General features: G+C 46.8%; 1 protein-coding gene across 2 annotated transcripts in view; it reads left to right on the plus strand.

Moving 5' to 3' along the window:
• Positions 1–261: 261 nt before the first annotated feature.
• LOC144163132 (uncharacterized) overlaps positions 262–12442 on the plus strand; it is a 60663-nt gene continuing 48482 nt past the window's right edge. Inside the window, exon 1 of one of the 2 annotated variants that reach the window (XM_077693947.1) lies at positions 262–628. In XM_077693947.1, coding sequence (XP_077550073.1) covers positions 554–628 — 75 coding nt within the window. In that variant the 5' untranslated portion in view covers positions 262–553. The remainder of the gene's footprint in view (positions 629–12442) is intronic. The other variant, XM_077693948.1, reaches the window with a different exon arrangement.

Consider the following 12442-nt stretch of genomic DNA (forward strand, 5'->3'; position numbering starts at 1 on the left):
GGCACGGCAACGTCAGGAAAATGGCAGCGCGCACGCGCGCGCGCGCGTGCGAGCTTCAACGAACGCTCAGCCGCGCCTCCTTTCCCGCTAGCGAGACGCGCAAAAAACACTCAAAAAGCGCGCCCGTGAGGCAGATGAGCGCCTCCAAAGGAGGAGTGAATCCCCCCCGGGCGTCCCTCGGCTCAAGTGGAGGCGGGGCTCCGGTTCTTGAGCGCGAGCCGTGATTGGTCGGATCCTCCGCGAAGGGAGTGCGGAGCCGAGCTGGAAGTGAGGAAAGAAGGAGGGGCGAGCTCGTCGCCGGGAGCAGCGAACGAAGCCACGGAGGGGGAAGCGGCGGACGACGCGCGGCGGCGCTGTGTTCGACTGGGGTGCCAGTGTCGCTCCGGGCGTTCCGCTGGTCGTGCGATTGCGTGGAGCTCCCGTGGCCGTTTTTCGAGGGGGGATAGCCGACGAGGTCGACGTTGTTTGCACGTGAGAGGAGCCAGCTTCGGCGGCAAGATGGCGGCCAGGTGTCGTCGCCGGAGACGAGTCCGGACGGTGCCCTGAGAGGTCCATGACGAGCGCTGCACTCTTGTTGCCGGCGCCCCAGGCCACCAGCGTGGGCGCCGACATGGCTGATTTCCAGGACGTGAGTAAACGCGCCTGTTCCTTACCGCAACTCTGGCGTGGCGCTCCCTCGCAGATGCCAACGCGTAACAATGGATTTACGACTGGATTTGCATCTCCACTACGTGTGGTCTGCAGCTTCTGGTGGAGCGTGTCCAGCTCCGCCATCTTCTATACCACAATGCATTGCGACTGCGTATCCTGTACGGGCACTGCCCCGCGTGTTGCACTCATGGATGGATGGGCAGACCTGGTGCTTGCCTGTGAATGATATGCCTTCTTCATTTAAAATTGGAAGCGGGGCGTACAAACGGGTGTACCATAACCATGTTTGGAAAACTATTCGACGTCTGTAGGTACAGAAGTCGAAACTCCTTGGAGGTTTCTTTAGCAGCAATTCACGCCCCGTGTAAATTGTAACATGTACGATACAACATGTGACATAACTTTCAACACTTTAGGGATTTCCAGTTTAACTGCTCCCTGCGCATTGAGCATGTCAGTCTAGCAGAAATTGGTACCAGCATGGTACAGGCAACATAGCGAATCATTTGACTTTCAAGCGTCTGAGTCTGTTCTTTATTGCCAAGCACAATGGTTTCATGCATGTGAAGTTTATAACCAACACAAGCCGATTGTCTTGCATTTTGTAGAACCGTTGGAATGCGTTCTGAGGTGAATGTTCTTTGAACGTTTCCAGAAACAGAAAAAAAGAAAAAAACGTACACCCTACGTGAATGTGGTGCTAGTGGCACCTTGTTGTATTCTAAATTATGTGAAAATGTATATCCTCTTTCTTCATATATACTCTTTCGTCCATACGGTATATCAACTTTCCTCCATAAGATCCGAACATATCTACCCAACGTACTACTATTTTTTCCCCTAAACGGTATATACAACTTTCCTGTCTATGGTCTGAGAAAAACTTCGTACCGGTTCGCGAAGGGCAGGGATATGCTATTCCGCGCTTGATAAACTTGGAATGGGCAGCTTCGCAAGGGGGGAAGGTCCTCTCAGATCTTGTACGATAGCACCAACATCTGTGCATGTCCAGCGCTTTTCAGGACATCTGCGGGACATGCAGGACATCTGGCATGTCCTGTGCATGTCCATATAAAACGAAAACGGCAAGCAGTTCCAAAATAGGCCCATCTCCGGCAACACCGTCAGCGTTGCCAGACAAAGTCCAAAGATAGGTATCCGAAGGTTGAAGTTTGCAGCTAAACCGCAGCCAAAGCCATTAGACGGGCTGGCTATAGGGCACATTGTTGCCAGCTGTGCTCCAGAATACGACAAGTATGGGTTGTGTAGGCGCCTGAATGCGTAACTGACCGAGATTAGTCTTGAATCTCGAAAGTGCCGTAGAAAACCTCCGTGGTAATAGACCTTGGCAGTTGCACACGGACAAGACTGGAAATTTTGCCGTGGTTGAAAAGTTGCAGCACGAAGAAAAAAAAAGCATACATGGCAAACAACTTTCAGCAAGAGCTTGGGGGCTTACTCACGAGCTACTCCGTGGAACCTCGCAGAGGCCGCCTGTCCAAAGAAATTAGTTACAGACGGGGTCTGGGTGCTTTCTTAGCGCTGAAAACGCACAACGACGGCAAGCCATTCAGGACAGTCGTGGAGGGCCGATCTACTGGGCAGAGGGTCTTTGCTAGCTTCCTTAGAGACACTCGAGAAATCCCCTGCAGTCGACCCTTTCTTGATGCGGAACTCGGACGAAGTTGTGAACTTCCTTAAGAACAATACCGGTTGGAGCTGGTTTCCACTCGATGTGCTGGATATATGTGTGACAGATACGAATCAATGCGGGACCATTACACCACAGTCGAACCATTATTGAGTCACGTGCTTGTTTTGAGTAATTTATTGGGCGGAGTCGAATGAATTGCCCAAATTGAACGATCGTTAAATTGCGTGCCGTTCAACTGAGCGGTGTCGTGAAGTTGTTTGCACTGATTAGCATGTTGTGGCCACTGCATAGTTTAGCTTTATTTCTTAATTTCGGGATCGACAATCAGCTATGCCGCAGTTTCATTTGCTTCTATAGCTGTCATCGCGTTGTCTAGCGTGTTGTTCGAAATAAGCTACTGTAAACCTTCGTTAAGCGAACTTCCCGGGACAGGAGATTGACTTCGTTATAATCGACACTTCGATAATTGTACAGGTTATTTTCTAATATGCACTGCAGTGGGGACCATGATAAACCTCGAACAAACGGAGATGTCGAATAAAGTGAATTTGTTATAATAAGGGTTTACTGTATGTGTATTGAGAGATGCAACACTTGGTCTAAAGCAAGACCTCGTGCCCCTGTAAAAAAAAAAAAAAATCATTCGGGGGTACATTCTTCTGAACTGCCTCAGTATATATTAAACAGCTCCGTTGGTGCAGATATCGGGCAAATATGACTGGCGTTGCATGCTGTAAAAGGGGTCATGCGGAAATACTATGGGCGAAATCCCTTGCTCGGGCTGTCGGCGTCTCCTGTCGTCGTCGTCGTCTCATGTAGTCACGGTACTAAACCACCGGGACACTTGTTTTTCAACACCTCGCGCTAGAACGTAACGCGTACTAATAGAACACACCGAGACACTCGTTTTCCAACGCTTCGCGCTAGAATGTTTCATCTCCGTGGGCAAAAACGCGTATAAAAGAACGCACCGGGAAACTCGTTTTCCAACGCCTCGCGCTAGAACGCTTCGGGCTTGAAGACACGAGACTTACAGCAAAGCTGTGTACCTCTTCCCCGTAATGGTTTCATATCCGTGGGCGAAAATTTCAAGGCTCCAAGAATACACTTATACACTGGATGCTTCGCCCCTACCCAGGTTTCACGCTAGTGGAGATGGCCCGGGATTTTTCGTTAAGCGTTTCTTGCCGTGTCGCATAGGAGAATGGGAATAGAATTAAACAGTAAAACGCTCATTGTTTAGGTAACCTGAATCAATTTTATGCGTTGGGCCTGCTTGTTTCTTGTTGACCGTAGCCAGTTGCGTTTTTGTTGGTTGGAAAATAAAACAACATTAATCGTGGTTATTTTACTCAAGACCGTAAATGGTGCATGATCGCTGTTTTATTTATAATTCAAACGTGCCGTCTGCATGCATGTATGATTCGACTGAAAATTTCCAAGATCTTGGTTGCTAAATGTGAGCATAAGTTTTCGTGAACCTTTTTTTTTTGTAATTTGTGTAAGCTTTATCTGCGTAAAAACATTATAGACAAAATTTTCTCACAATGCGTGATGTATCAGCCTGCTTCGAGCAAGATGAAAATATGTCCGTACGTACGTACGTACATAAGTCATCGTAATCAAAGGGGTGAAACCATGGGATTCATTCTCCTCAAAGATTATAGTGCAGTTTTAAGTGGGAGAGGAAGTATCAAGGACTTCACATGGATGTATAGTATGTTTATTGTGTGTGTGTGTGTGTGGGGGGGGGGGGGTGTGGAGGGGGGGGGGGGCTGGACGCGAGCGTAAGGATATGACCACCACGTTTCATTTTGATCTGAGTTCTTGCAGACCCCTTAAGAAGAGAAATTCACAATTAACCCTGATATTTTCAGTGCCTCTGTATGCGCCCACTTTTTTTTTTTCGGTGTTCGTGTCATTTTGATAACTTCTTCATCGAGGCCACATGACGAACACTTCCATCCTGCAAGCCTTACTATGATAAGAAAAATTAGAGGTGATGCGCACAAACATGCGTTACGTACGTTTTTTCATACGGAATTAAGTCGCAGACCATTAATCGTTACGCCTTTTTGCACGAGGAGCTCTAACCACAGGGGGCCGGTCACGATGTATAGTACAAGTTTCTACTGCAGTGCCCGCACAAAAGCGGACTCCATGCTTTCTTATCGACCTATATCCTTCTGTTATTCTGCTCCTCTGGCTTTTCGTCTGCCCTCGATTTTTATCTCCTCCTCCTGTCCTTACTTCCTACCTTGTTCTCACCTCTTATCTTTCTTTTTGTACGCCTCCTTTAATACGCTGCGTGGCAATATCACCAAGCGCCACGAAAAAAGGAAAAAAAAAAAAAAACTGCCCAGTGCGCGTCTTCTCCTCTCACTTTATCGATCCCTATCTGCGTTCGTGCGTCCCCGCACTTTTTCTGCTATTTATTTTCCAGAAGAACCTGGACCATGTGCCCGTAAGTACAAGTATACAATCGTCCCTGTGTATGCAATTCAAAGGTACGAGCGCGAAAAAGAAAGGCAGGTACGGAAAGAAGACGGCAAGGACACCGCTGAACTCACATGATTTTATTGTGAATGAAACTCAAAATATACGTACTTTCTCGCGCTGCTATCTTTGTATTATGTATGTACCAACACGTCCAATTTGCACATTAATTGAGCTCCTTCTGTACTTGTTGTGAATCACCCGTGGGGAATTGGTAGAGGGCGTCACTTGCGGGGAGAGGGGTTTCCCTGCCCACAAGACTCGGTCATGCTCATATATATATATATATATTAAGAGGGTTCAAAGCTGGTCGACCACTCTGGACATGTCGTAGACATTCGAGTCACGACCCGGGGGTTAGAAAGAAGGTCCCCTTCACCCCGATTAGTCCGAATGGCGCTGGCTACCACCCCCAAGCACAGGAAACAAACATACCTAACATAAATACCCCAGAAAGTGAATGGGAAAATCGCCCCGCCGGTAGCGTAGTGGTTATCGCACCAGACCGGTATTCTGGAGGTCGTGGGTTCGGATCCCACCTGGCGGGCATTTTTTCTTCACTTTCTTTCTTTCTTTCCAAATTCTTAATCTGTTTCAATGATCTACCACATCCTCCCCTTTGCTTTCCGAGGTTTTCTCGACTGCCAACCCTTATTTCTGTGTTATTTTCAACGAGCCCCTCATTTCCTATTCTGATTCGCTACATGCATAGCGAGGGCCTCTGTTCTGGCAGTCTTGTTGCCAAAGGGAGCTTAAGAGGGTTCAAAGCTGGTCGACCACTCTGGACATGTCGTAGACACTCGAGTCACGACCCGGGGGTTAGAAAGAAGGTCCCCTTCACCCCGATTAGTCCGAATGGCGCTGGCTACCACCCCCAAGCACAGGAAACAAACATACCTAACATAAATACCCCAGAAAGTGAATGGGAAAATCGCCCCGCCGGTAGCGTAGTGGTTATCGCACCAGACCGGTATTCTGGAGGTCGTGGGTTCGGATCCCACCTGGCGGGCATTTTTTCTTCACTTTTTTTTTCTTCACTTTCTTTCTTTCTTTCCAAATTCTTAATCTGTTTCAATGATCTACCACATCCTCCCCTTTGCTTTCCGAGGTTTTCTCGACTGCCAACCCTTATTTCTGTGTTATATATATATATATATATATATATATATATATATATATATATATATATATATATATATATATATATATATATATATATATATATATATATATATATATATATATATATATATATATATATATATATATATATAGTCCAGGATTGGCATCCATCTTACCTCCCCACCCCAACCCGACTAACAGAATTAAGATGCGACGGAGAGCCCGGAGTAATCTGCTTCCTCAAGGGGGTATACTGTTATTCGGGCCTTGGCAGGGATCCTCGAAATAGGATTGCGGAATATAAATATCGTCGTATACGATCGTCCACGTGCTTAGCTGGAACATCAAATTCGACTTTAGCGTAGAATATCTCACAAAGTTTGCTGAAAAACTGTTCAAACGAATGTCGAGGACTTAAGTGACCCCTTAAACCTCAGAGAAATGCAACAGTTGGCACTATATTATTTTATGCCGAGGCAGGAGGAGATCATAACTTGGGCAAAGCTTTGCTCCAGCTAAGACGGTGGACGACTCTCCATGTGCTTGAAGCATAAGATACTGACACCGAGATACATTTCGCCTTGACGGCGACCCTTATCTCAACGAATCTTATCTCAGTACACCAAAGAAGCATGCGAGCATACACATCGTGTGACAAAAATATATGAAGCAGCTCTTCTAAGTCATTTTGTCATTTCATTCGTCCACAAAATTTTCTCTCTGGAATGCACTTTCTGCAGTGAAGCGAGACCCGTAAGAATCAAAGCACGGGACAAACAAGGCAAGGAGCTTGAAGCGCCGAAGTCAAACCTTTCGCAAGGTCACCTTGGGCATCCGCCCACAAACCGCGCGCAATCGATGCAGGAATGACAGCGGACCGAATGCCATCGCATCCCACAGCTGTTCGATCCACAGCGTAAAAAGAGAGGAAAAAAAAAAACAAAAACAAAATGAAGGAAACCACTGGGACGGCCGAGCGTGGGTTGAGCAACCGGACGCAAGTGAAGGGAATACGGTTCGGCACCGATGACCGCCGTGTCGCGCACGTACGTACTGCGTTAGATAAATCGGACGATTAATCCCACGCGCCCGGAACGGAAGAGCAAAGAAAAAGGAGTGGGGTGATCCGTTGGCGCTTAAGTATACACCGATTGTGATCTGAGCCGGCATTTGTGTATGCGTATACGCTCGTCTTCTGTATAGAATGTACTGTATTGCACGCTAGATTAACGGCCGGTCGTTCCAGTGGCTATCGAGTACGCATATAATAGATTTTCAATGCTTAATGCCCCCCCCCCCCCCTTCCCCGGCAGTTGTCTTTGATGTTATAGAGTGTAGGAGGGATTTAGAGGCCTTGGCATTGCTTTTTCCTGTTGCTCTATGTTTGCTTGCGATTAATGCGCGGCGTTATGAAATGTCAGAGCGAATTGCTTTTCATAATATGCACGCCTTCTTTATCCCTGTATACATATACACAAGCTAAAAGCTTTTGGTGAATTTTGCTACATTTGGGCTATGAGGCGCGCCGTAGTGCAGGGCTCTGAACTAATCTGACCACCTGGAAATCTTTAACGCGCGCCGAAATATCGACGCACTGGCGTTCTCGTTTCCCTCTTACATCTGAGCCGGGAATCGAACCCGCGTCCTTGGGCAAAGCAGCCCAACGACTTAGCCACTACGCCACCGCGACTGGTGGTATTAATAGTCGCGCTTTAATGTGGTATTATTAGTAAAATAAGATTTCTTTATGACAAGGCAGCACTTTCAAAGTACGGGCTGTTCTCGTGTATTAAAGTATTAATAAAAAAGAACAATGTTTTCTTCAAATGTAGATGTTTACCGGGGGCATTCCTGAAGCAAGAAAAATCAATATTATTTCAGCGCCCTTACACTTAGCGAAGAGCAATGATCATGGGCGGTATTCTCGTAACTGTCCCTTTTGAAAACGTCCCTTTTGAGTCCCTTTCATCGTGACGTACTTCCGGTTAAGCAGTGGGCCTTTGATTCAAATACCGTAACTGTTCTTGCAAACGAATTTTAAAGAACTAAAACCGTATCAGAGTATCTTTTATGTGTTTATTGTTCCGCGAGCGAACCAACAATAAGACGACGAAAAATCGTCTGCTCCGAGTAGCCACGGCTCATAGCTCCGCCGTGCTTGCATGGCGTCACATCCGGCTGTTCGCTTTTAGCCAATCAGGGCTCGCTCAAAAGAGACACTTTTGAAAGGGACACAAAAGGGACAAAACACAGGAATACCGCCCCAGTATAACCGGCGTGCATTGCAAGGAGGGCACAAAACAAACGATCTTTAGTTGTATTTTGCGATTGAGCACACTTCCCGGCTAATTAGCTGAATTAAACTTGTAACGACTACAGTTTTATTCAAGCGGATAAACATATGTACAACTTCACTGGGAACGACGCAATTAAGCAAATTAAATAAGACTGGACGTAAAGTTAGACTCGCCTTAGCGGCTTATCGTGATGTAATTTGTTTCAGGATAGTTTTGATTGAACAAAAATTACAGACGATTTTCTGCAAACATGTTCCCTCCGAAGACGGCCATGTAATGATAGCAGACGGGAATGCCGCAACGTTTACAACTTCACCTGTGAACTAATTATGACAGGTAAATGAAACTCGACATAATGATAGAGTCGTCGTAGCAGCCAATTTCAGCATGGTGTTTTTTCCAAGATATTACATTGAGATCTACAGAGCATTCACCAGAAAGTTGGCTTTGCTGCACGATTAAATTCTTTGTCCCCGCTGTTCTTTGCACGGACGCCAAAATATTCAGAAACTAGACATAGACAGCTTCGCTGTAATAAGTAAAACAAACAAACAAACAAACAAAAAACAAAACAAACCACAAGAAAAAATAGTGCTCACCTCTGTCCACTCGTTGCGTACGCATGTCCGTATTTGCACACGCGATAGGGACCTCGTGTCGGAATATTAACGAAGTGCACTCAAGGCCCGCAGCCGGCCGAAGACGAACCTGTTCCGTAATCAATTTTACGTCCCGATCTCGAACCGCTATCAGCGGGAAGCCGTCCGCGCGAACAAGCATCCCACTCGGGGTGGTAATCGGTGAGCGTGCATTCAAGCAAGGGCAGAAAAAAAAAAAAAAAAAAAACACCAAGACGAGAAGAGCCCGCGCTCACCAAGTAATGCTTCAACCGGTCCTCAAGAAGGAACAGTTTGAAAATGGAGAGTGGCATGTTCCAAGGCCACACGCATTCTGGTACTGCGCCTATTACGTGTTTTTTTTCCCCCCCTTTGTAGTGCACATTCTCGACGTTTCCATGGTTAACTGACCTCACTGAACACAAGGGTCGCCCTTGCCTTGGCATCGTATACACGTAGAATTATCTGAGCTTAAAAACGAAGTTTTCATTTCAATGTCGTCATAGGCGGCACTACATGGCTGCACTTAATGAAAACCGTTATGAAGCAAAAAGCATTGATGAACAGTGTGGAAAACACGGGGTAATTTACCTGTATAGACCAATATAAAATGTATGCGTACGTGTGCGTATGTGCGCGCGCGCGTGGGTGCATGCCCCGCACTTTTATATAGCTATGGCGCCATAGTGGAGAAAAGAAGCTTTCTAACGAAAACTGGAGACTTCAGCCTGCTTGGAGTGTCAAATAGGGTGCCCTTGCAGTAAAAGTGTAAATTTTTCTGATGTTCTGTTGTTCCTATATGCGACCGTCGACCACATTTCGTAAGGGCCGATACCTGTGTGCTCCCTGTCACAAGCTGATGCTCCACCTTCGACGGGACCGTGAATATAGAAAACGAGCTTTGTGGATCTTGACGATTGCCCCATCCGAATATAAATTAGGCCTACTTTGACGCATACGGTAAGTAATCGAGCCAGAAGGAAAACGGGTGAAAGAGTGGCAGCTTAGCAACGCGTTCCTCGCACCCTCCCTGGGACGTCACTGGGAAAATGAGCGATTGGCAGTCCCCGACAAACGCTGCTGCCAGTAAATATGACTGCGAGATTGCATATACTAACCATGATTTCGCTTGATCGCACTGGTTGAACCATATCGTGAATTTGATCCACTGATTATTCTATTTTCCCATGGGAAAAGTTGAAACCTCGCGAATATTTGCTTTCTTTGTGTGTGTGTGTGTGGGTGTGTGTGTGTGTGTGTACGTGGGGGGGGGTGTACGTGTGTGTGCGTGTGTGTGTGTGTACGTGTGGGGGTGTATGTGTGTGTGTGAGGGGGGTTGTATGTATGTGAGTGGGTGTGCGTGTGAAAACGGCGTCGTTCGGGTCAGGAATGCATTTGGGCGAATTTGCCAAATGCTCGTCTCTTGAAATAAGACAGAAATATATTTTGCCTTCATGTTCTCATTAAAACCGGCAAGTTTCTTATGACGCCACCGGAAAATTGAGGTCTGTCTGTCTGTCTGTCTGTCTGTCTGCCTGTCTGTCTGTCTGTCTGTCTGTCTGTCTGTCTGTCTGTCTGTGTAGGTATACCCCAAATCGCCGTCCCAGAAAAAAAAATTAAGCTGGAAGGTTGTAAGAAAGCAACTGAGGTGAAACTAAATTCGTCAAATAAAAACGTGATTTGTATCGAGATTCGAAACTTTACTGACGGCAGAAATCGCCATTTTACCAGGCGCAGAAGATGTAAGGCCTATAGAACAACCCATCAGTTGCCTACGGCCAATCTTATCTGAATTTCCGTATACAGCTGTACTTGCGAGCACGCGAACTGCTCCATCAAATGAAAATACGCAGCTACAGGCGATGACACTAGCTGCTCTGTATAGACGAGGTGAGCCGACAACTGTAACACTGCAATATCCGGTCTTGCGTGGGTAGTCCAGATTATACAGACAACTTCCAGGTTCGCATCCTGGTACGATATATGTATACCTCTGCGGACGTCACGTCGGAAATAAAATAAGTCTCACTTCCGAGTTATTGTACGCAACTTTACGTGCGTGTCGTCTCATGGTAGCTATTATCTTCGTGCTGAGGCTACAGCTGTTGAATCGACACCATTATTGCATAAGGTGAACGGAATTTCAACAACGGTCTGTGCATACGCTCCCGACGCACAAGGGTTGGCATACCGGTGGCATGGAAAACGGGGGAATAGCCGCCTTCATAAAATATATGGCAATAGACGCGCAACCTTAGTGAAGACGTCACACCAGTTGCCTGTCTGCACTGTTAGCATTGGTTGGATTTTCCGGGCGTCGCTGTCACTTTCCTCACAAAACCTGTCACGTGAGATGGGACGAAGAAGTGCAGTACTTTTGCCTTCTTTAGTTCTTGTTTGCTCGTGATTTTTCTTCTAGCGTAGATGGACGGCGATAACGCGCATGCCTCGTCCCAAGTAGCATCCACGTTTGGCTAAGCACCCAAATTCGGCGCGTGCGGTTTCGCGCTATTAGCCGTCCGTGAGGCTCGCGGGAACGCCCACCCCGTCTGTCCGCGGCGTCCGCAAATAAGAGCCACTCTCGAGCTCGCCTTGGCACTCAAATGGGAGCTACAACACGAGGAGATTCGCCCGCCACTTTCGTCTTCTTTCCGTTTCTGTTTTCTTCAACTGTCGTGATGCGAGAAGGAGCTTGAAGAGGGCGGAGGGCGATGCAAAAGCTGCCTTTAAAAAAAAAATGCACGCGAGACTGCTCCGAAGAGGCGGCTGTGATACGGGGCGGTGTAGGGATGCCGCGAAGGAGCGAATAAAGATATGCACCTTCCACTTGTTGCGCGGCGGATTGAGAGAGGGCGCTACTTTCGCTTTCGACTGACAGGCGTACCACCGCGAGATATGTAAACAACTCCGCCGACGGGCGCGCGAACAAGCACAAAAGCCGTCTCACCTAACCAGATGGACCTGGCGTCTTCTTTTTGGTTAAGAAAGAGAGTAGGAGGGATGTCTGTTTTCGTTGAGGAGGAGACGGTTGCACTAGTAGTCGGTGCTTCGCCTCTTTATACTGTAGCAGAAAGATCTATGCATGCGAGAATACATGCATGATGAAGTTGCCCGACTTCAAGCGGAGAATGCAAAGAGAACTATACAACCGGGAGACCACACGTCTGGTTTGCCAGAGATCATACCGCACCTCGGCAGGCAGTATGCCCGAAATGGCGGGTGCCCGTGAAGTCGCGATGAAGAACGCGGACATTTATAAAAAGGAACAGAGACAAGAAAACGCTCTGAAAAAATCTCAGCTACACCGCGTCTTGTGTTAACTTGCACGTCGTCTGTTCGCTTCTTAACTAGGGATTCTTTCTTTTAAATAGCGAATCGTCGATACACATTTGCAAATGTGTCCAACTATTGTGCACCAAGATTTCAAAAAAAAAAAAAAAAGAGAAATGGCATTAATTCAAGAAAATTTAGTGCATAATGTTTCCAGTACACTGGAGTAGCCGCCAGTAATTTTTTTTTAACGAGAGTTAATTAGGTAATTGTAAATATTACCTACTTCGAGAAGTACTGTCCCAATCATTAAAGTGTCAATGAGGCACTTGTGG

The sequence above is a fragment of the Haemaphysalis longicornis genome, unplaced genomic scaffold, assembly GCF_048455015.1.
Source record: "Haemaphysalis longicornis isolate Haplotype H1 unplaced genomic scaffold, Haemaphysalis longicornis Haplotype H1 scaffold_12, whole genome shotgun sequence".
Lineage (NCBI taxonomy): Eukaryota > Metazoa > Arthropoda > Arachnida > Ixodida > Ixodidae > Haemaphysalis > Haemaphysalis longicornis.